The sequence below is a fragment of the Zosterops lateralis genome (genome assembly GCF_965231275.1).
Source record: "Zosterops lateralis genome assembly, chromosome: 6".
Lineage (NCBI taxonomy): Eukaryota > Metazoa > Chordata > Aves > Passeriformes > Zosteropidae > Zosterops > Zosterops lateralis.
In genome coordinates, this window is record NC_139761.1 from 15,199,340 (window position 1) to 15,223,595 (window position 24,256).

The 24,256-nt window shown below is 45.0% G+C and overlaps 2 protein-coding genes across 5 annotated transcripts in view; one reads left to right on the forward strand and one right to left on the reverse strand.

Annotated features, from left to right (window-relative positions):
* The window catches only part of ASB2 (ankyrin repeat and SOCS box containing 2), a 47,874-nt gene extending 42,122 nt beyond the window's left edge, over positions 1-5,752 (forward strand). For all 4 annotated transcript variants that reach the window (XM_083862779.1, XM_083862777.1, XM_083862776.1 and 1 more), the window contains 2 exons: positions 922-1,075; positions 1,817-5,752. In XM_083862779.1, coding sequence (XP_083718905.1) covers positions 922-1,075; positions 1,817-1,953 — 291 coding nt within the window. In that variant the 3' untranslated portion in view covers positions 1,954-5,752. The remainder of the gene's footprint in view (positions 1-921; positions 1,076-1,816) is intronic.
* A 2,472-nt stretch (positions 5,753-8,224) lies between these two features.
* On the reverse strand, positions 8,225-9,094 carry FAM181A (family with sequence similarity 181 member A; the record flags this gene model as incomplete). Its single annotated transcript, XM_083863830.1, has 1 exon — positions 8,225-9,094. The coding sequence occupies one exon, from the start codon at positions 9,092-9,094 to the stop codon at positions 8,225-8,227; it is 870 nt and encodes a 289-aa protein (XP_083719956.1).
* Between the last annotated feature and the right edge of the window lie 15,162 nt (positions 9,095-24,256).

Genomic DNA, 24,256 nt, shown 5'->3' on the forward strand with positions numbered 1-24,256 from the left:
TGTGCCTGACTTCTTATCCACACAGCATGATTTCATTCATGTTAAACTTCCTGACTGCTTGCATGCAGATTATGTCCACAGATATCTTCATCATGTGCAGAACCCTAAGACAGACAGATGAAACTGACTGGTATAATATACATATTTAAATTAAAGTGGGCAGATTTTTTTTTTTTTTAAGTGAGACGGCTTACAAGTCCTTAAGGCTGTTATTCAGTATCTCCATAAGAAGCCCTCCATGCAATGGATTTGGGTACTCTGCAACTTACACTGGAGACAATAGAAAATTAGCATGGTCCAGGACTGAGTAAGGAAGGCACCCCTCTATTATTAGGCTCAGGATAGTTCTCACATGAGTACAATGGCCTGGGATTCATCTGGGCAGAGATTTCTCCAGACTTGTTTCTAGTAAGATCTTTGGTCCACCAAAACTGCAGATACTAGCAGTTTCACAAGAAGCAGGAGGTGCTGCACTCTTTTGAATCTCCCTCTTTCCCTAGGATTCCTTTTTGCCCCACAGAGCCCCACTCAAGAAGTGAAAGGACCCAGCATGCTAGTCACAGGGTCCTAGACTGCACGGACTTTTCAGCATGCCCCTGACTAGCTTGGGGCAAAGTTCCTCTCCCCTTGCACTTCTGTGGAAGTCGGATCTTAGGACTTGTAAACAACTCAGCATTATTTCAAGATCCAGAGCTAGGACTTTGCCAGGGATTTGTGTAATCCTGTGATTGTAAAGAGGGGGTTCTACCCTCAGCTGGAAAAGAACAGGCTCTAGTTGAAGTTTTCTGAAGGGGAACTGGTGATTGCCTTCACAGCTGGTAGAAGGGGGGCACCACCAAAGCTGTCAGGGCTGTTGCAATTGCTGTTTCCACAAGTGCATTTGTGTCCCACTGATGGTAGCCAATCTGTTTTTCCTTGAAGTTCTGTGAAATGGTGTCTACTCCAGAGATAAGTCGCTGGGCTGGGCCAATCATCGATGTTCTTCTGGATTATGTGGGTAATGTGCAGCTCTGTTCCCGGCTCAAGGAGCATATTGACAGCTATGAGGACTGGGCTGTCATTAAAGAAAAAGCAGGTATGGTCTCCAAGAAAATAATCTGGCACAAATAGTCCCACTCTTGGATTCAAAACCTCAGTCACCATCTCCTCCTAGCATTCATCCTATAATCTTGACAGGATTTCCCTGCTGTGACTGACCAGGCATGAGGGTCAGAAATTTCTAGGGTATCACTGGCCCTGTGGTGTGAAATGCACACCAGCCATCAATCTGACCCACCGGGAATGAGCATAGCAGTGCAGAAATGTCCATTTGGATGTAGCTGGGATTCAGTCAGATCAGGATGGGTGGGCAGCACAGCTATCTCCGCAGTAGCCTAGAAGGCACCAGTGGCCTTTAAAGCCTTTATTAATATTCCACTCTCCTAATATCCTTTCCCTCAGGAAAAAGTCTTTCACAGATATTATCACAATCAGTTTTCTGACACCAAGCTAGATTTTGGTACCTATTGCATTTATTTTCAGTGGGAAGGCTGAACACTTTGAAGAGGCTTGTTTAACTCCTCCTAAAAAGCTCATTTCTATGGCAGAGATGAGTACAGCACCCCATCCTTCAGCCCCACATCCTTCCCCCTGTCATGCCTCAGAATAGATGATCTGCCACCAATCCCAGACACATTATCCCTTCATTACAGAAAAAAAAACTTTTTTCATTCTTCCTTCTCCCATTTCCCTCTTGACACTGTCCTGCCCAAGCTGAGCCCAAGTCCCTCAAGTTAAAACCTGTTCTGCTCATGTTTCTGACCTGCTTGTCTTTCAGAACCTCCACGACCTCTTTCCCACCTTTGCCGCATCAAGGTCCGGAGCCTGGTCGGAAGGAACCGCATTAAGCTCCTTGACACCCTGCCTCTGCCAGACAGACTGATCCGCTATTTACAGCACGACTACTCACAGTGACCTCCAGCACACGGGACATGCAGCAGCCTCCCGGCAAGGTACCCGGTGTCACCACCGTGGCACAGGTGCACACCTGGGAGGAATTGCTGCTGGCTTGGTCAAGCACCCTGCTGTGACTAATCTAAGAGAAATGTGCTTTGGAAGCATGAGTGAGAAGCAAATGGAGGAGACAGCTAACATAGGAGACTGCTCTAAGGTTTTTCAAGAGAAAACACATACCGTTCACCTCAGATCTTAGTCTGCAAAGAAGAAATGAAAGCCAACACTGGCAAATGAGTAGCGCTGAAGCAAGTATCAGTGAGGAACTCAAAAGTGTCCTGAAGCTGTGGTGGAGTGTAGCATCTTTGCTGTGGTCACAACTCAGAACTTGTCAAGAATCAACATATTTGGGAAAACAATCACATTACCTTCACCGACTGAGATTTATATTATAGTTTCTATGCTATTGTTTGAATTTCTGCTAAGTGTGTTGGTTGCTAATTCTCTGATATTTTGACACCACCTTGCTAACACTTTTATTTCATTTTTTGTACCTTTCTTATTGAGTACTTGATTTCTGAACCTTCAAATCTCAGAACTCTTTAATAGACTAAAATCCAGAAATGCTGAATCCTTTAAAAGTCAGTTTATTTAAGGAGGATGGAAGAATTATATTTGCACATAGTGAATACAGTTCATTCTGCATTATATTTGCAATAGGAAGTAAGTGAAATTTTGCTTGACAGAATTTCCTAGACTGGGGATTTCAAAGCAACCCTAAGTATTTTTCTTTTTGGTGTAAATTAGAAGTAGCTGCACTGTAAACAGTAGGTTAATGCTTTCATGAAGCTGGTGTCAGAACAGAACAAGGCCCTAGAGGAGCAGGAACAGAGAGTGATGTGAAGGAGAGAGGCAAGACTGCTGAACCAACTTATTCTCTTCCTCCCTCAGAAGATCTTATCTCTACAAAACTCAGCCTCTTCGACCTCCTTGGACCTCTGTGGCTGTAACAATACCATGACTGAAAGTAAGAGAAATTATTTCAAAAGTATTGAATTCAAACTGCAAAATTTATGGAAATGAATACCCAGAATTAGGTTTCCAAATCCTTATTCAGGTGCCTAAACAATGCCAAGTTGCTTGCACCAGGTGTTGTTCCACTTAAACCAGGGGAATCATATTCAGTATCAGATATTACTGAGGCAGAAAAAATTTCTCAGAATTCATCCCTGAATTTTCTGATTTGGAACTTTGAAGTATCTATTAGGTTCCTTTTACAATGATGAAAGTTATTATCTCATCTTCTTTGAAAATTAGGTCACCTATTTACAGCTTAGATCCACAACTGATTTATGGCAGCTTAACAAGTCACCATCTATCTGCTGAACCACTATAATTGTCCGTGAAATTCTTTTATTGAAGTTTTTAACAAGTCACATTCCCTCACAGCTGGGGAGGCCAAGGAGACCATGAGCAGTTATTGGCAGTGACTACAGATCACTTCACAGGTGTGACTTGCTGAACTGCTTTGATGAGTGCTTTATTCCTCACTAGGCACCTAAGAAAGAATGAAAGAAACCAAATTTGGAACTATATCTTTGAATATCTTATGCTAGAAGCACACTCCTTACCTTAGGTGACACAGGATCTGTGCATCATGGTCTGCTTGGAGCCCTACCAGAGACCTTACAGATCTGGGTTTTTTTGTTGGTCTGCACAGCATCCACGGAATACGATAGAAATCTAAGTAGGGAAAATACATTACACCAAGTTTTATTTGTGTGGAGTTTTACACCTTAACACAGAACTAAAGTGTGTTGCACAAATACAAATAATACAATCTGTCTGGGCACAGAGACTGTGATGACGTTGTGTGAAATGTGTTCATCATTTGTGGGACAGAATGTGAGCAGAAAAAGGATTGGTTACAGGATTGCTTACTCTGTCCATTGCTGTCCCCTTTATAAATGCAAAAATTGAAAAACCAACAGAGTTTCAATTCATGCTGAACATTGATCTTCTTGTAAAGCTTTGGAAATTTAGGTGAGATTCCTCCACTGGTGAAGTTTTGTCCAGTAACTGCCTTTACTACCAGTTTAGGATCTATTCGCTTGTCTCCTGCAGTGTGAACGGGGAATTGATTCAGGCTAGAAAAATACTGGGTGGAGAGAAAAGGATGGGGAATAAGAAATCACTGTATCAGTTCTGCCAGTGAAGGCCCTGTACTGGTAAGCAGTACCTGGAGAAATCACTGTGGTTCATGCATCTCTCACTTTCTGAACAACAAAGGCGGCTGAACAACAAAGGTCTGTGTCTGGGCAGGTAGAAGGGTTCACAATCACCAAGTACATGTATAACTCCAGAAGTGGGATTTCATAAGTATCCCAAACTGGGAATTTCCTCTGAGCCAACATTTTAGTGTCCACAAAAGTCTAGCAAGTAGCAATTTCTTTTTATGTCCTTGGAGAAGCTGAAACTGGGTTTGAATGGGATAAATAGGGAAGCACATCTCTTCTTTCAACCAAGAGGCCTTCATTTCTATTGGGAGGCCCATGTCCTGGTTGCTGGCAACAATCTGTCCTGAGCAGAAGTCACTGAGCTAGAGAGCACTGGTCTGATGGGAACATAACACAACTGTGGGAAGGATAAGTGCATGCTGTGCACAGAAACTGAGGTGAGAAGAGTCTAAGTAAGAGGGAGAATCTGGTAATCACGGTGTTATTAAGTCCTTTCTGCTTGATCTTTAAAGCAAACCTTCAAACACTCAGTTTACATTTATTTGCACTGAAATGGAGCCCACTACCTCCCCACTCCAGTCACTGACATACTATTTTGTGCACAATACTGAATCTGCACAAATTCAATGTGCATTTAATGTATCTATCTACAAGTTACTGTGAAAACGAAAAATAATCCAAAACCCAGGCAAGCCAGGCTTTGTAAGCAGATCAGTAATTCTAGTGCAAGGTAAAGCAGCTTGTTTCACTGAGTGTGACAGTTAGACTCCTCCAGAGACAATGACTTTATGTGAAATGTTCTAGGAATATTTCATTACCAGGTTACTGTACTTTTTTTTTTCTACTGCAACATGTGCAATTCGCTTGATGTTCTTGAGCACTTTTTTGATTTTTTTATTTCATTTTGTATGAAAGTTTTTTCATTTACCTCCCTCTTCCCATTATTTATAAAAGCTATTGTGTTTTAAAAAATTTAAATCTGCACTGTTCTAGTAAATAGCAGCTCTCAAATGTTTTGTTTCCATCTTTCAAACAAAGTGTGAATAAACAAGTAGATTCTTAAGGCCTATCAGCTGTCTTGAATAGTAACATCAGCACCAACCAGCCAAACACAAAAATATCCAGGAAAATTCTGAATCTATCCAAACTTGAACAATTAATAATTCTGTTGTTAACCTCAGGGATGAGAGAACAATAAGCATTGCTAGAGAGGAGGCAGAGTTGCTATTACTTGCAAACCTTTGAGAAAGTCTCACACATCCCCATTCAGGGATTTTGAATATACTTAACAATTGTCTTCTGTTCATTTGTGTTTTACTTCACTGCTGCTCCAGTTCAAAGCCCCAGCAAGGGCCACTGCCTGCCTTGGGCTGGGGTGGGGGAGAACTTCCATGTCACAAAGGATTTTGAAAAAGTAACATTAGTTTAAATCTGAGTGTAGGAGCATAAATATTTGAGTCAGAGGTCATTTAGAATGGTCTGTTTCAATCTTTCATCATAACCTTAAAACACACTATTCTACTACATAGAAAATGTGCAGCAATATGCATGCAAATAAAAAAGTTTAAAAGAAGAAAAAATAAAACTAGGAATTTTGTATTCAAAAGATAGAAACTTGGTTTTAACTCTTTTTTTTCTCTGGATTTCTTCAGAAGTAAAATTTATACAGAGGGTATCCACTTTGCCAAGTATTTTAATTTTTATAGAAATCCTTATTCTGGGGTGATCCACAGCACTTTGAAATTTCCCTAATGAACTCAAGACAGAACACTTGAGCACAGAACTACTGCAATACCAGTAGTTCATTCCATGACCTGGTCTGGCCACCCAGATGGAAATCCAGACCAACACATAGGAGGCTGCTCTGCACTGATAGCACTGAACTCGGTTTCAGCATCTGGCTGCATCTGGATTACATGACACAGAGCTATTGATGTGAGAAAAGCCCCCCATTTTCATGTAAAAAAACTCCCTTCCCACAGGTCTGTAACTTAAAAGCCCTTGCTCTCCTACCTTTAACTTCAATGGCTCTGGTTTCTGTTTCTCTCCTTCTGGAGAGGGACAGAGTTTCCTCATGGATTTTTCCAAAAAAGGGAAATGCATCTAAGAATGTTCCTATCTTCACTTCTGGATCAAGAGCTAACCTGACACCTTTAACCCCTAGATTAGGTCTTTAGCACTTCATGCTTTGCATGTAGCTACAGGTATGTGCTACCAAAGACATTTCCTGCTCTCTCTCCTACAGGTATAGTCTATACTGGCTTGATACATACCCAGTGCCATAGCAGGGAGAAAGCAATGAAAGCCATCTCTATTTCTACTGTTCGTCTGCACTACAGACACATTACAGACGTTGTTTCCAATGTCAACATTGGCAGGATATGTGAGGCTTGGGGAAAGAGTAAACCACTTTTAGCCTGGGAGTAGAATCACAGAATATTTTAAGTTGGGAACCACAAGGATCATCAAATCCAACCCTTAAGTGAATGGCCCATAAGGGAACAAACCCACAACCTTGGCATTATTAGCACCAGGCTCTAACCAACTGAAGTAATCCCAGTGGTAGTTCATATCCTAATAAAAGTTGCAACCTGGTTATGTAATACCAAGGCCATAAGAAGACACAAAACTATACACTACAATTGCTTCAGATTATTATTTTTTTTAAAGTTACTGCAATGCACTCGAATGAAGTGTTTTCTGGTTTTCCACTTGTAGAGGTATCAGGAGTCCTAGAAAGCTATGCTAGTCAGAGACCAAACCAATCAAGACCACTTTTTATTGAGTCCTGGGGAAAGTTCCCATTAGCTTCAGCAACAGCAGGTTCAGACCCTGGGAGGTCACGGGTGTCTATTCCTTGGCCCTCTGTCCTCCCAAAATATATTTCTCTTGACTTCAGTGATTTATTCCAGTATAACTAAATAGATACATAAGCCTGCAGTATTAAACCTCTCATATCTCATGTTCTGTGTCTTAGTACTTTCTCCATGGGTTTAGAGAAACCTAACTTAAAAACACTTCCTAATAAATTCTCCAATGCAAATTTGTTTAAAAAAAAATAGGAAAATACTAGGCAAAACATTTACAGTCAGGTCTTGTGATAACATTTGAAAGTGAGGCAAAATAAAAGATGTCTCTCAACCAGAAATCAAGGCAGTCTATTATTTCCTTTTTTTTTTCCTTCCATCGCACGTAATGGTTTTGTATTAAACTAATACAATTCCTCATTTATTCCGTTGATGCAGGGCAATTCCTGATGTGGAAATTCACCCCACTTCCATTTGCGCCATCTTAGCACTAGCTAATATTCCAGCCCCAGAAGAATTACTTGTGATTTATATCAATCTGAATAGGCAGAGATTCCAGTCCTCACATCTTCCCATCAGTTGTAACTCAAACCCATGTCTACCCACTGGGGCAGAACTAAACAGACTGCATTTGCAGAATCACCAAAATAAAATTACCTTCTTTCTTCCCTTATTTTTTTTCTTTAATTCTCTCAGTATTTACATACAACAAGAGCTTAAATCAATCACAAGTGGTTTCTATATCAAATACCGTCCTTCCAGTCTCTTGCATGCAAAACGAAACGACCTGAATATCTTGACTTCTCTGGAATTACTTTAAAGTACAAAAACTCTTTGAATGCATTTAATTAATTCCATTTCACTTCTGCTGCCGCAGGGCAGGGCCCAGGAAGATGTTCCCAGGTGGAGGAGGTCCCCTAGGCGTTACAAGTGCAGCGGTGAACGGCCCGCAGCCCCGCTCGCCGCGGCTCGGACAATGCCCAGCCATGAAGGAGACCTGGTGCGCCTCATGCTTCGCGAGGTTTATTCCCGAGTTACCGCCGTGCACGGAGAGCAGAGCGCAGCCCCGGTACCTTCCCAGCAGTTACCAATTCCCTCCAGCCCTCCCGCCCAGGAGGCCGAGGTGTGAGTGCCGGCCTCCCGGGCCCGCCGCTCCGCGCTGCCCGCAGCTCACGCCCCAGGGATGGCCGAGCCTTTCAAACCCCCTCAGGAGCTGTCGTGTTCGGCATGACTCCCACACCCGCCCCGCTAAAGATAGCCAAAAACATTGAAGATGGGTGGGGGGATGGCGGGCTTGGTGGGGATGGGTTTCAGGACCATGGGCCTGTAGAGTTTCTGCCCCGGGCCGTCGGCCTCCTTGCAGAAGGGCGGCACCTCCGCCGGCAGCGCGGCCACGCTCTTCCTCCACAGCCCCAGCGCCGGGAAGGGCGAGGGGGGCAGCGCGCCCGGGGGCTGGAACACGCCGGGCCCGGGGCAGGAGAAGGGGCAGCAGGTCCAGGCACCCACTCGGCCCGACAGGGCCCCGGCGGGCTCCTTCTCCCCGGAGTGTGGCGCACTGTCAGGGGGGCTCTCCGGGCCAGCAGCGTCTGGGCTCCTTTTGCTTTTCTTCCCCTCATAGGGAGGAGGGTCTCTGTGGGCCTGGAGCCCCTCGGGGCTGGCGGGAAAGGCTCTGCCCGTCAGGCTCTGGGCCGGCCGTGGCTCTTCCCAGAAGGACGCGGGGAGCTGTCGCTTCCTCATGGGCACCTGGTCCGGTCGAGCAGCCTCGGGTTTTTGTTCCTGCAAACCCCCTTCCCCGGTGAGGCTCTCCTCGGCCTCGGCCGCCTGCAGCCCCTTGTCGGCGGCGGCCCCGCCGTGGGGGCCGGGCTCCGGTGCCTCGGGCTGGAGGCCGCGGGCCCGCTCCTCTGCGCCCCGGCGCCCGCCGCCCTCGGGCCCTTTGCTGGGGTGGCACCGCGGCATCCGCGAGTACTTCTGAGAAAACCGCTTCAGCTGCTTCTGCAGATACTTTCTGTGGTCAACTGACCGGCGACAAGGAGCCGATTTATCCAGAGCCGCTTTGATGTCGCTCGAAGCCAGGTTGACGAAGTTCAGCAGAGTTTTTACCTCGCTGTCCGATGCCATCTCACTGAATGCACCGCGCGGAGTTTCCCATGAAAAGTTTATAATCCCTCTTCAGACAAACCTTGGCAAACCTGCGAAACGTGACAGGCAGACTTTTGAGCAAGAAGCTTTGGTTCGAACAGCACTAACCAAATGGAGGGAGGGTGGGGGGACATGTCAAACTGCTCAGCCGGGCAGAGGAGTTGTGGGTCAGCTCTCTTCCACGCAGGGAAAGCGGAGCGGACGCGTGCCCGCACCCACCGCCCGCACTGCTGCCCCGCACACACCGGCACGGGCACCGCCTCACCAGTGAGCCGGCTCAGCGCCTAATCTTGTTAGGGAGCGCTGGGGTGGACAGAAGCCGGGCTGGCCGCCCTGCGAGCGAGCACGGACACTCACCCGGCGTGCGGCAGCTTTTCTCACCGGAGCTGGCGGCTGCGTCGCTGTAGAGGGGAGAGAGAGAGGGGGAGAGAGAGAGAGGGAGAGCCCCTTCCCCGCTAATCTCGTTAGGCAGGTTACACACCGCCAACCTCGGCGGAGGAGCCCGGACCCGCCAGTGTTTGGATGTAGTTTAGCAAGCACTTGAGCAAGCTGAATGAATATCGACTCCAGCGAGTTCGGGGCTCTCCCAGGCCAATCAGAAGCCACTTTGCCAAATACAAAGCATCCCAATCAGGCATCAGCCTCCCCTCCTTGCATTCTTTGCCATCACAAATTGTCTCCATGGGGACAGCCGCAGAAAGACAGCTAATAAATACAATCATTTCCCCATGATTTCTACCATTCTCCCCATCCTCTTCACCCCGATGGAAACCTTTCATTTAAAAATTACACAATCCAAAGCAAAAATGCTGAAGATCAGTTAGGAAAGTTTAGACAACCCTTTCTCTGCATTCTCCAAAGCTGTCTGGGGCCTGATACTAAACATGCTTCATTGGCACAGGACAATATAATACGGGGGACTGGAGTAGCCTACTTTTAACCGTTCCCCATCTAAGCTTTTTTTTTTTTTTTTTTTTTTTTTTTTTTTTTTTTAGGGGAGGATGATGTCAGAAAAAGGTAGGAAAGGAACAAATCTCTAAAGAGATGTGCAGATATCCATGGAAAGGGAGCTTGAGCGCTCAAGAATCTTGTCTTTATGTTTGCCCCCTCAATTGAGTTACACAAAAGCTGAATTACCCATTCAAACTACCCGAACAAAAGGATGGAGTTGGATAGTACTCTTGCATCTGTAGTCAAACAGTTAGAGACTTAAATCGAGTCGTCATGATGGAGAAAGAGTTAGACAAAGCCCATAGAATTGCCATCAGCAAACATTTTCCTGTGTCATATTAGTGGGTCTCCATGACTCCCCCTGGCCTGGGGACAATAGCACAAGTTTGCACACTCGACTACTGTCACCCTGCCAACGCTGGCAAGGAGCAGAAACAGGACAATCCTTTAAGGGGAAAGCATGCCCGCTGCAGGGAAGGTAAGAAGAGAGGGAAGAAAAGGCGTGTGAAATGCTAATTGAGCTGCTTCCTTTACTGATCCAGAGTTATGCGAGCCCTCTGCCTTCTCGGAGGCTTGTCCCTAAGGGGTGACAATTACTTAAAAGCACAGTGAAACCTAGAGCTGGAGGAAAAGCACAGCAGAAGAGCTTGCCCTTGGTGTGCACTGATGATACAGAGCTGGCAGCAGCCTGTATGCCAGCCAGCACCCACTGCCTCCCACAGCTGAAGAAGCTTTGCCCCTGCTCTCCAGTCCCCAGAACCCTGGGGGATGGGAAGACTGGATAGGGGCACAGGACCTGTGCACCCATCATCAGGGAGATACTGCCAGCTCTGAACCAAACACAGATGTGTGCTGAGGAAAGCAGGGACTGAAGTCCAAGACATTTTGGAATTAAAATCTACTTTACTGACATGAGGCATCAGAGGCCTGAGCACTGAGGGATAAAACCAGACACATGTTTTAAGTATTTCAGTGACTGTTATTTTACTTTATTTCTATTTATCCGGTTTTCATCAGAGGAAGCCAAGATCCAGACTGTGCCATTATATGAAAGTCTGGGCAAAGGCCTCAGGGATGACTCTTCATGAACCCTGCATTGCTGCACTCATCCTTATTCACACCTTTTCTCAGTCTGGCCTGAGCTACATGTGGTGGTGCCCAGGCTGAGGTGTTTCTGGTCTAGGGAGACCCTGGGATCAGGACATCCTGCAACAGTATGTGCTGCAGAGCTGTTGGCACCAAGGTGGGCAGTAACATGGTGGCTGCTTTGCTAGTTGCAGGTGTGTCTCTCTCCTCCTAGTGTCTGTGTGGCCTGCACAGACACTTCTGTGCAGCTGAGGCTACGGGGAGAGGTTTTGTCTAGCTCATTGAAAGAGGTGTACACCAAAAGGTCACGTCTCTCTTTGCAAGAATGAACTACCTCTTGTGCTTGAGCTTTCAAACCCAGCATGGGATACCACATTTCATGGTGAAGTCTCCCACTAGAGGTAGTTGATTTCCCAAGGCGGAAAAAGGGAGAGATAGAGAGATATGTAATAGGTGCCTGGGGAGTCAAAGAGTATCTCAGGGTGTTAATGAACTATGTCATCAGAGGCCTGGGAAACTCGTGCCATGTATCATGAGATCTATATCCAGTCATGGGAGCTCCAGAACCATGGGCTGTGCTCTGGGCCTGAGGGTTGGTTGGATTGAGGAGGGTGGATGTGATTCGCCTGCTTATTGGGGGATAACAACAAGCACACCTCCAATACACTCACTGCAGAAGCCATTTCAAAGCTCCTACACTACGGCCATGCCCATCTTCTCTCAGAAGGATGCTCATTCAGGATGTGGCTCCTTGGGCACCACATGGCAGGGGTGAGGGATGTCCCCACACCCTGCTCCGCTTGCTGCTCTGCCATCCCATTCCCCTGCAGCTGGTAACAGTGGGGTGCCAGAGGGGAATGAACCGGCAAGCAGGATTTAAAAACCAGAGCAACCCACCCTTTCAAGGTCAGACTCAGGTTGAGCTGCACGGGGTTTTCTCTAAGAGGCCACCGGAGCCCTTTTGTTCCTCGCTGCTCTCGCCATGTTCATCCCAATGTACATGTGAAAGGAACAATTAACAATAGGGCACTCCTCTATGAGGATCCAATGCACTTTGAAGTGTCCACCAAGCAAAGGCTCAAGAATGATACATCATTTTCCACTGTGAACATGTCAAACTAGTACAGCAATTGAAAAAATGTCTCCACATGCCTTCCCAGCATGCAGACAGGGACCAGCTGGAGAGCTACTTCATATCCGACATGTCACCTCCTGACAGCTGTCTTCTTGGGAATTTTTGGTATGTAAAGTTTTCTAACTCCTTTTTTAAGTAAAGCACAAGAATAAATCCATTCATTTGAAAATTGCAGCCGGGCCTCTCCTAAAATGAAGTATTTCCTTTGAGACTAAATGAAGAAGAAAGAAAAGAATGTTTTCTTGCACAAAAATACCTGCCATTTTTTTAAGTGTCACTAATTGTAAGTGATATCAACTTTTAATCACTTCTACACCAAAATCTGACAGAGTTTATTTCCAGGCTTAGGGGCCCATTCAGCAAAGGTATTCCAGCATTAGTTTATCCCAGGCCACGTGAGCACACCCGCTAACCAAAATGCACACCATTGCCTGGATAGGAGTCCCTCCCCCATAAGTCCCACAAGCATTTCAAATAGAGGAACACCTAAATCATGCTGGTAAAGCAAAAGGCAGCTCAGTGAATAACTGAGCAGTACAGAGATGATACAGAGGAGGAGAGGTGAAAAATAATTTTTCATTGTTTTATAATTTTTTAAACTATTTTTCCCCATTTGGGTGACACTCCTTGTTGAGCCTAATGGATTAGGACTCTGAAGCAAAGAGAAAATGGGGCTCCAACTGTTTTGAAATGTTAGACAATTAGCTGGAACATCTCAGATGGGCCACATGTGAATTGTTAATTTTCTTTGTCCAATCTACTATGGGCAGTTAAAAGCAAAGATAATTCAGTTGCATGATCTGTCTTCACTCACCTGCTGCCTCCTAAGCCTCTGCTTTTCTTCACACTTGAGAAGGAGAGCCAAGAACCTGAGGGGAGGTGGTGATGATTCATGGTGAAACCAGAAGTACTGGCCTGGAGAGGAGTAGTATTGGGATGGAGGAAGACCACTAAAGCTCTTCCTTGGGGATCCTGATTTTAGATTGCACATTGACAGTGACTGAAGTGGAAAAACATTAATGATGCACTGATGGCATAAAAATGGAAGATGTTATTTAACCTTATACTGCAAGACCTGGGCGACCTTAAAGGTGATGCAATGGGAGAGGAAAGGATTGCAGTAATTCTGAGCCATGCACCTCAGGAACTGATAGCAGGAATTTCTGTCATGAGGAAAAATGTCACTGTCTGTAAATGAGAAGGGAAATCAGGTCATAGGATAAAAATGAATCTCCCTCTATCTAGTGTGACCTTCAAAGTGTGTGGAGGGGAGAGGGATGGAGGAGAAAAGTGGTATGGTACTGATGGCACTCAGGATCCCAAACTGGCTTAGAGCCTGGCCCCAGCCTGGGATGGAAGCTTGTCCATTCCAGGACCTGCAGGTTCATTTAACTGTTCATGTCTGACAGTGTGTACATAGGGGTGCAGCCAAAGGCCTCGGCATCCCTTCCTGCACTCCAGCATGCAGGTGGTGCAGACAGCAGCAGGGGCATCTCTCCCTGGCACTGACACTCACACAGCCTGGTCCTGCCCCAGAGCTGAGTCCTCTAAGCTCAGGGAAAGAGAATACGGAATTTCTCTCCATTCTCATGCTATCCAGTTGTCCTCTTTCCTCACCCTCCACATCTTCTTGTTGAAACTAACACCTCTGCTCCCAGGAAAACAGCAGCCTGGCACTCCAGCAGATGAAGCTTTGACTCTTTCCTCATTCTTTTTTTTCCCCCCTCTTGACAGTCTGCTTTGACCTGAGTGACATCCTCTCTGTGCTTTCAGTCCCTGATTTTCTGCACTTGGGGACAGACTTTGAGCAGGCAGTAAGTGCTGAGGCCGTGCAGAGACAGCACGGGGGGGCTGCTGCTGCCCCACAGCCTGCCATTCAGGCAGATGGTGGAGGGGGCCAATGTGAATAGCTCCTGTCAGTCTCACAGAGAGAACTTTACAATTGTGCTACGTGTTGGACTGCACGTGACTAATGCCATTCTTCTGCAGGCTGCAGGCAGGACACAGCTGTTTCTTTAAGGAGAATTTTGTTTTTCTGGGCAGGAAAAAAAGCACCCATGACAATATTGTATCCTTGTATCCAATATTATGCTCCATAATTAGGCATGATCAAAGCCCATCCTGCCTTTCTCTGCCCCTCTTTCTGGTAAATAAGATAATGTTTTTTCAAAAAGCGTGGCCTTGGTTTGGTCCTTCTGAAGGTTTAAATTCTACCTCGTCACATGGCAGGTACACACTGAAAAAAAGCAACAGGGACAAATATAGGTTTCTTTACATAATTCTGGAGTAAATAAGTATTTCAAGAGCAGGATGAACTCCATGACAAATGTTATAGGGTGTGTCTGCTGATGAGAAACATTGCTGCAAAACCTTAAGAGAAGGTTAAGCTGCAAAATAAGAAATACACAATAGGCTCTGGATAGGGAAAGAGCCTGCATGTTGACTGCATGGTACAGAAGAGCCATGCCAGACCAGAAGGGTAGTGTGTTCCTCCTGCCCACATTTTGGCCAGGCTCACAGCCCTGCTCCCTGCTCCACTCTCTTTTTCAAGGCTTCTTCCCATGGGTGTTTCTGCACTGAAAGCAGTGCTGGGCTCTTCAGTCCAGTCCAGTCCAGTCCAGTCAGAAACACACCCTCTGACACTCCTGCACCTGCATTCCCTTACTACGGGGTGTGGCCATGTACCACGGCCCCACTGGGGCTGCACTTGGCAGCCCTTGGCACTTGGACCAGTGCAGGCAGCCCCAGGCAGTGCTGCCTCGAACTGGCCCCCACGTCATGATGACCATGAGGCTTCAGGCAGGCAGCAATCTATCTAGCAAGGCACAGTTTGGGTTTCTATCACTAACATTTCCTTCTGGCTGCCTCCCTTGTTGTATTTCCAAACACAGTTGTCTGCCCAGCAGCACTGGCAAATCACCCCATGGAGTGTGGAGCAGGGCAAGGCACACTGCACCTGATGAGCCACCTGGGCACGAGGAGCTTTTCAGGGCCTGCTTTACTGCAGGTTGGGTAGATGAAGAAACTGCCAGAGAAAAGGTAATGATCATCACACAGACTGAAGAACCAGGCACTTCTCTGCAGTGCCAGCTCCTGCCACCCTCACTGCCCTGATGGTGTCCAAGTGAGCGCCTCGAGGCTAAGTGGGTATGCCAGGTCTGCCTCTGGGAGTGATGCATTTGGTTGCTAGGCTGTGTTGACACAGGTAGGTGGCTGTCACCTATGGATAACGCCAGTCCCCGCGTGCCTTTGCCGCAGGAACAGCCGCCCGCCCGTGCGCCCTTTCGGGGCCGCGCTGAGCCCGAGGGGGCCGGGCAGCGGCGGGAACAGCCGCGAGGGGGCGCTGCGGGAGCCCGGCTGGGCCCGGCCGCGCGGCCACCAGCGCTGCTGCTCCGCGCCGAGGGCCTCCTTCTTTCCCTCCCTCCCTCGCTCCCTCCCTCCCTCTTTCTTCCCTCCCTCCCTGCCTCCCTCCCTCCTTCCTTTCCTCCTTCTTTCCTTCCTTCCTTCCCTCCCTCCCTGCCTCCCTGCCTGCCTCCATCCCGCTGCTGCTCTCGGCCTGGGCAGCGGCAGCCTACACTCCGGCTAGAAAAGCCAACATCAGGGGTTAGCTGTTGTTTATAACAAACCCCCTCCCCTCTCCTCCTCCCCTGTCACACGGCGATGGAGGTGCGGCCGGGAGGTGCTTTCTCTCCTCTCCCCACACGAGAGGTGCTCGCTCTCTTCTCCCCACACGGGAGGTGCTTTCTCTCCTCTCCCCACACGGGAGGTGCTCTCTCCTCTCCTCTCCCCGCACGGCGCTGCCGCTAAAAGGCACCAGGAGAAGCCATCGCGGGCGAACAAACGAGCTTTTGGGTCCACGGGTCCCTTGCCGTGAAAAAGGTTCAAAGGCGTCTGAGCAAAATCCTGGGCAGCCTCAGAGCTGCCTCAGTTCCGTGGTGCCTGAGCACTTTCCAGGTGCTGGAGTCCAGTTCTTCGGGACCAGTCCTGCATAAAGCATCAGGAAGATTGTCAGAGGAAAATGGGGTCTGCAGAACACATTGCACTGAAGAAACTGAGCAAATCACAAAGCCAATATTAATCAAAGTATTGGTGATCAGAATCAGTCTCTGCTGAAGCTCAGTATTTGCTCCGCATGTTCTGGGCTCATTCCTACCACTGAAGCCAAATTTTAAATGAGCATGCATTTTTACATGTACCAAATTAGGTTCCATCCTGAGTTTTCCATTAAAAATACAAGAGCTGGGCACTTGGAGCAGATCAGCACTGTGCTTCCCTGGGATATAACAGTGTTTACATCCACTGGGATCCTATAGTGGGTGTTGATGGGAGGCAGCAGGGTTTGGTATGTGTTTCTGCAGAATGTAAAGGACTTAGAACACCAATATGGTGAAGTAAAAAAACTAAAACTACCAAAACAAAAAAAGAATTATGTTTACTAGCCTTAAAATATTTTCAACCATCTTTTGCAGAGAGAATGCTAATAAAGACAAAAAAAAAAAGTATTTAATTTTTTTATGACAAATAACAAGAATACACTGTCTAAAATCTAATTTTTTCAAGTCTGATATGAAGTCTGTTATTTTTCTTTTTTCTTTCTGCCCTCAATGAACCTGGTACATAGGGAAGTCTGTCACTGCTGCACAAGCTAGGTCTGTGCATGCAGCTTCCAGGCATGAGCAGAGTTCATATGAGAGACAGTGATATTGGGGATCCTGGTCTGATCCATCATGGGAACCAGGGATGGGAACCAGGTGGATGGTACTTTTAAGCAGTGCTTCACTCACAAAATTCTATAATCAGTAGCTCGTGGTGAATGAGATTTGTAGCTGTTTCTGAGAGTAGCTTAAATGTCTATTACTTGCAGTGTGATTTGCACCTTGGCAATTTAATGTAATAGACTTTTATATCTGATCAGACTTTTATATCTGAGGAGGCATTTATACTTAAAATACTTGTCAGAATTTGTATTTTCTTCATGAAAGCATATTGTGGAGCTGCACTCAAGGACAGCAGAGAGTGATATAAGCAACAGCTTTGTCAATCCTCAGCTTATTGACTGCTGTTTGTTCTAGCACAGAGGGATGACACAAAGTAAACTAGAAGAGACTCACCAGTTTGCCAGCCTGACTGAAGCCGAACTCTGCAGCTGCTTGTCAGAGAAAGACCTGTAGACTATAGAGCTGCCTGCACTGAAAATAAGTGGGAAAAGAAGGGTGAAAATGCAGCTTGCTACCCTGCTAGAAGTCTCCTTCTCAGTTACAAGAAGAGGTATAAGCATATTATGTGTGTTGCTCCAGATCCCAGTTCAGGGGAACACATGAGCACAGACCGTGTGCACTATACAGATGTCAACACAGACTTATTCACATGGACTCTAAGAAGTGAACCTTTGATTAGCAGCAGTCAGTTCTCCCTAACCCACTTCTTTAGTACAATACAAAAGACTACTCCACTGCACTCCCACACTCAACAGAGTGCTAATTCTTGGATACTGAAGAAGTCCCCAGGCCTGAGCTGGTAGAGAAATCACCCTCAGTCTAAGAGCTCAATCTAGGTGTACAGGACCCTTCTTTTAAGGATTAGTTTTGCTGGAAAATGCAAGAGGTTGACATTTCTGATAAACAAGCAATTATCCCTGCATTGTTCCCAGAGCTGAAGCTTTGATGGCGAGGTGGAACAACTGTGGACACAGAGAATCACAGACAGTCTCTGTAAAGCAGACTCTCTTGGATAAATCAACCTGAGCCAAACAATGACGACAAAATGCCATTCAACTAAGCACACTTAAAAGAGCTCAAATATGAAATTACTGAGCTACCAAAGCACAGCTTAAACCAGCCACCATCTCAAGCAATAAAAGTGAGTAATGTGATAGGTAGCTGTATGAGTGACAGAATAAATGAAGCAACATTTTCTATGGACTGGTGGTAAATTTACAGAAGGAGTGTCCAAGGGCTTATGCCGGGATTGGTGCTGTTCACTACCTCTGTATGTGGCATGTCAGAGTATGTGAATACTGCAAAGTTTGCAGATGATACAAAATTATTCACAATAATCAAAGCTAAAGCTGACTTGCAGAAGGAGCTTATAATACCAACTGACAGTGAAGTGCCAGATCAAATTCAATATTGACAAGTACAAAGTAAGGCACTTGGGGAAAAAATAACTCTACTTATACATGTGCAGTGACAGTCTCTAGATAGCAACACTTAAGAAATATCTTGGATAACTGAAATTAAGGTATGGGTTTTTTGAAAACATCACTTATTGCCCTGCAACAGTCAAAAGGCAAATTGGATAGCAGGGGTTGCTGAATGAGGGAATTCAATAAAGTAGAACAGAAAGTAGTATTACAGCACTGATCTAATAACTTTCGAAAAGATATAGAACAGCTAGCAAGGATGGTCAGAGTTTTGTAACAGTGTATTTTTCAGGAAAGACTAAATTAGAGCTGTTCAGCTTGGAAAGAAGACTTGGTGTTAGTGTATAAAATCACCAATGGCATGGAGAATGTAAACAGGACAAGGTTTATTTGTGTTTCTCCAATGCAAGAATTAGGGGTAACAAATTGAATTATCCTACAGTAGATCTAAACCATAAGGAAGGAATTTTCCACATAATGCATTAAACCATGGGACTTGTTGCCAAAACAGCAACTTGTTCTTTCACAAATATATTTTTAAAAGACTTAGACAAAAATCATGTTTTATAGGACTATTATTAAGATGAAATATCCACCTTCAACCTGTAGCTCAGAGACTTCTGAAACTATCAATCATCAAAAGTCAGAACAGTACAGACCACTGCGTACTGCCCATGTCCTTGTGCATTTCCTTAAATATCCACATGGGCTGACACCTGAGGTCAGGCCCTGGACTATAGAGACCTTTAATCACAATCTCTAGAGCATTTTCATTTGAAGGAATGGGAAAATACATCCTGGATGTATTATGCAGTGAGATGCAAGGAGAGGATATACTGGAACCATATGAAAACCAAAGTCCCATTTCTCTCCACCTTCTATTAAAAAGTTTGTTTGAGACAATTCCGCATTGATAGCAATTTTTTTTGATCCTCATAAAAGGACATCTGCAACTCTGAAAGTTTTAGTTATGATTTATTTAGAAGATTACATTGTTCCAAGGGGAGCTAACATAATTCAAAGTGTCATCCATCTTAAAAAAATTATTTTTTTGAGAAGACATTTTTTTGGTTGCTGTTTTATTATGGTCTCAGTCACAGCATCTTTCCTTATACCAGAATATACAGTACTAAGCCCATCAAAACAAAAGTCATGGTCCAGTTCTGAAAGCAGCAACATCCTCCTTATCTGGGCAGCCTCTCTCCAGCACAGCTGGAAGCCAGGGTCATTCATTTCCATACACTTGAGTGTGTGTGTGTTTGCAGATTTGTGGCATGGGAGAAAATCCAAGCCAGAGAGAGAGAGAGAGAGAAAGAAAATTACACTCTTATTTGCTTGTTTGAAGGTCCCATCAGAGGTTTACATGCACTAGTTCAGTAGCGCAGTATCTGCATCCAGACTGAATATGGGGTCTAAGACATAAAGAAGGCAGTTGCTGAGGGCACCACACAGTTGCCAGCAGCCAGATGCAGGCCTGACAGCAGGAGCAGACAAGCTCCTGGGGCAGCACAAATTCAATTTTGTTCAACTTGCTGCTGAGTCTCACGTTGCACTGCCTGGTCTGCAAACACGGGAGGCATGTTCCCAATGGAGCTAAAACCACAGAGATGGAGCTGTTTCTGCTGTCCCACTTTTTCACACAGATTTCATGACCACATTTGAACACATATTTGACACCTAGACAAAAGGCAAAGACTTTAAGATTTCCCAGGACTGAGACAAATGCCCATCCTTTGCCCCATGAGCCTTCAGATACTGCAATGAAGTGTTTGGTAGAAAAACGTTGGTTGCTTTCTGTTCCAAACAGCTCAGCTTTGATAAGTGCAGCAGGATTGATCTGTGCTGTGCATCCTCTAACTGAGTTACATGTATAATCCTCCCTGGAACGGAACATTTACATTCCACTGACCTAGTTGAAAAAATGCATTAATTTTAATTTATGCAAAATTCCCCCAATAGAAGAGAGGAGAGAGGCGATGTCTTATTTGCAGTGCTTGCCTGCTTGGAGCTAGAAGTGAAGCCAACTTTTTAATCAGGATTTTTTGAAAATGCTAAAGCATTTCTATGGGTGTCTTGTTCATATAAATCCAGGCAGAGCTTTTTTACCTCCCACATATCTCACACGGTCACAAATGCAAAGTGTGCCATTAACCTGCCTCCTCTCCACTGAGTGGTGCCTCTCTGCCTCTGGAGACCCTGGGGCAGTGGGGCACCACAGGGACAGTTTAACACAGGCTTCAGCCAGACACCTAATTTCAACTCCCCCCGTTGCACACCTCTCTGGAGGCTGATCCCATATGGAGACAATAGGGAACTTTACTGAAGAAGGAAGTTAATGGTGCATATTCCTATGTAATCTGACCTGAAAAGCCCCAAGAGCATAGTTAACCCAGAGCCCAGCCTTAGTGCTGCAGCTCTCCCAAAATGAAAAATGGGCAGTAATGTTTGTGAGAACTGGCTGTGTAGCCCAAAATTAGACTGTAGAGTCACTTCATCTGTCTCAGTAAGTTAAACACAACAGGTACATGTACAAAAGGGACCGAGTGGAGAGTGGTTTTATATTGCTTCAGCATGGAAAATCAGAGGAATAGATGTCCTCATGCTAGAATTCCCTTTAGTAAGGATTACTCCAGGGTCTTGACTCAGCAATGTTGCTGCTACTGCAGCCAGCCAGCCCTGTTTCCACATGGGAGGTTGTCAGACCAAGGAACAGCTAAGAACCATCATTTTTTGCTCTGCAGGCTTTTTGGCAGCTACTATGTTGCTGTAGCCAGTGTGAAATAAACCAATTAAGTAGCTTTTCATGCCGAAATGACCCAGAAAAAGGAGAGCACCACAACAGCTAAGCCATCTTTCTCTTTACTCCTGCTTAAAGGGTAGAGTTGGGGCAGGTGAACATGAGGTCCTTTTTCTATCCCTGGAAATTCAAACTCAGCCTGCTTCACTCATGCTGACAGCCCAGCTGTGGCTGAGGGGAGGCTCTTCTCTCTGTGCCCAAAGCAGGAGCCCTGCAAGCCTGAGCAATGCCACAGCTGCCCACAGGAGCCTGTATGTGACCTGAGGGAGCAGCTCAGAAAGCCACTGATCTGGAGAGATGTTCAGATCCAGGCTCTGTCATGAGCTCTCCCAGAAACATCAAAGGCAGCCCATGCTCATGCAGTATTGCTGCACAGCATGTTGTCTCATGGAGTCCTTGACAGCTACCATGTAAACACAGGAACCACAACCTGAGCATGGAAGAGGGAAAAAAGTAAACATAGAGGTATCTGCAACTGTGTAGTTCTTACATCTTATCAAGTAGTACCCCTGCTGTTTATAGTCTTGCACCTTTCTTTGTTTCAAAATCACCACTGTTGTAACTCTAAGAATGAGAAAAAGGTCCCTTGTAGGTAAGCATCTGTGTTTACTGGAGTATCACAGGGTTGAATTTTATTACTAATGTGTAAGGGCAAGAGCCACCATGCTTTCAGGAGATTGCTGCCCACCCGACATGGTATTTTTTCTTGGTTGCTGGTATCTTTAGCTTACAGTAAAGCTCATTTCAGATGGAAAGTACTGTAGATGTTTCGCTCATTACCAATGGAAATGCGATGGTGTGTTCTCAGTAAGGCTCTGAATGTGCTCATCTCCAGCTGTTTAAGGACACGTATTTCTGAAGAAGGGCAATCCCTACACTAGACTGCAGCTGCTCAGAGAGATATAGTATCATAAAAAGCAGACAGTGATTTGTGACAATAGAGAATTTTTTCTTCTTTTCCTCAGCCAAAAAGCAGTCATTTTGCACTCTACCTTATGCAGAATGAAAAAGCTTTTATGAAAAGTGATTTTTCCTGTTTTCTAATAAATGGATACCAATAACATCATGGGTGCAGTATCAGGCAAGTATAAAGAAAGAACGGCAAGGAAAGCAGGAGGAATAGTGTCCAAAGAAAGTACCCCATCAGCTCCCAGAAAATTTCCAATAGTCTATTTGGTAATTAAACCAGCAATATTTATTTCAGATATTAGAACCCAATTGTCAACTTCTTAAGCCTAGATAACTCACAAGCTGTCAGATGTCCTTCCAAATACACATCCTCTCACACAAACTTTTTTTTTCCTGTGGCTGGACTTTGGAACAGTCTTAGAACAACTGTTTCAAGACCGATAAATGGCCATGCAATGATACAACTTCTGCTAAAAAGAAAATAAATAGAAATATCAATGAAACAGTGTGTGTCTCTCTGTATAATTTAAAATTTGGAGAACTCTGTCAGGAAAAAGGGAATTTTATTAACCTTTCTTCCATGCATGGAAGTGTTGAGAAGAGACCAGAGTTGTTCACTAGCATGAATAGCCATAGCTTGGTAAACGCAGTCTGCAGGTGGAAATACTCTTTCAGAAGAATCTTTATTTTCCATGGAATTGCTCATGAACCTCAGGAGTTTGATTAACTCTTAGTTTATATGGATTTACTATTATTAATCTGCTTTGTTTTAAGAGTCAACATGCTGTTCTGTGATGTTGCTCTAGGGGCAAAGCTGACCAAAGATTTTCTTGAGAGAGAAGATTGTTCCAAGGTTTTGAACACACCTGGTGTTTTGTGCCATTGCATCCAGACACTAGCTAAGAAAAGCTGCACAGAATCATGAGTGTTCTCTGTCACCAGGTAGGATTGCCTCAAATAGGGGTAGTCCACTGTGCCATACCCTGGACCAGACCCTATTCTCTACACAGGGTCTCTACCAGTACATGCACTTGAAGGACGAAACTTGAGGTGCTGATAAATGTGTTTTGAGGGAAGAAGTGATCTATCAAGAGACTGGCAAGGCTTTTTATATTAACTGAACCAGCCCAATGTGATCCCACAACATCTAGGAACAAAACTATCCCTAAACGTGTGTTTTGTTTTACTTCTGTTTGCCAACTTTAGGACAGGCTTGGTTGAATACCACAAGGGTTTCTGGCATGGTAGCTTCATTGGCTTGATGCAAATGCATTAGTTCCTTTCTTCTCTTCTTGTTACTACTTTAGTTCATATTTGTGCAAACACACTGGTCAGAAATTCCTTGGGACTAAAATAAAGCTTCCCCCCCCCCCTTTTTTTTTTAATAGGAATTAATCATTAATTATCCATTCATTATTTCATTGACCGTTTGGGTTACCCGTGTTTTATGTAATGGGTTAATTTGTTTTATGTCAGTTCATCTGTGTCACATCATGTTATGTTTCTTGATTGGGTGAATGAAGCCTTTGAAATGGGATGTAATGAGTAAGGAATATCTTGTTCATACAGTAGAGTCATTCTTGGGTTTGTGTGTGACTGACCAAATTATTGCATCCAGGCCAGTGCAGCCAGCCACCACAAGGTGAATGCAGCATGTCAGCTGCACAGAGAATAAGTGGAGTTTGAAAATGTCATGGCAGATCTGGTGCCACTGCTTTGAAACATCTCCCTTTTACAAACCTTTTGTAAGAAAAAAAGTTAACTGGCCCCACAAAATGATCAGCAGTATCATCTGCTTGTTTGTTTTTGTTTAACAGTGATTTTCTAAAACCTTTTAATGCCTATTGCTACCACTGGACTGAGTCTGATTTTGTTATCTGAATGCACTTCCTAGGATAGCTGTTACCAAAAGAAAAAAAAGGATAAAGAAAACCACAGTTAAAAAAATTAAATTGAACAAAGTTAAAAATTGAAAACTGAACTGATTCAGATGGGTTTTTTTTTTCTAAACCTGTTTTTGTACTTTAATGCACAAGCATGCCCATCAAACATTCAGCATTATTTCAGCAACTGTAATGCACAGAAACCTTAGCATGCCAGGACTTCATTGTCCTTTGCTTT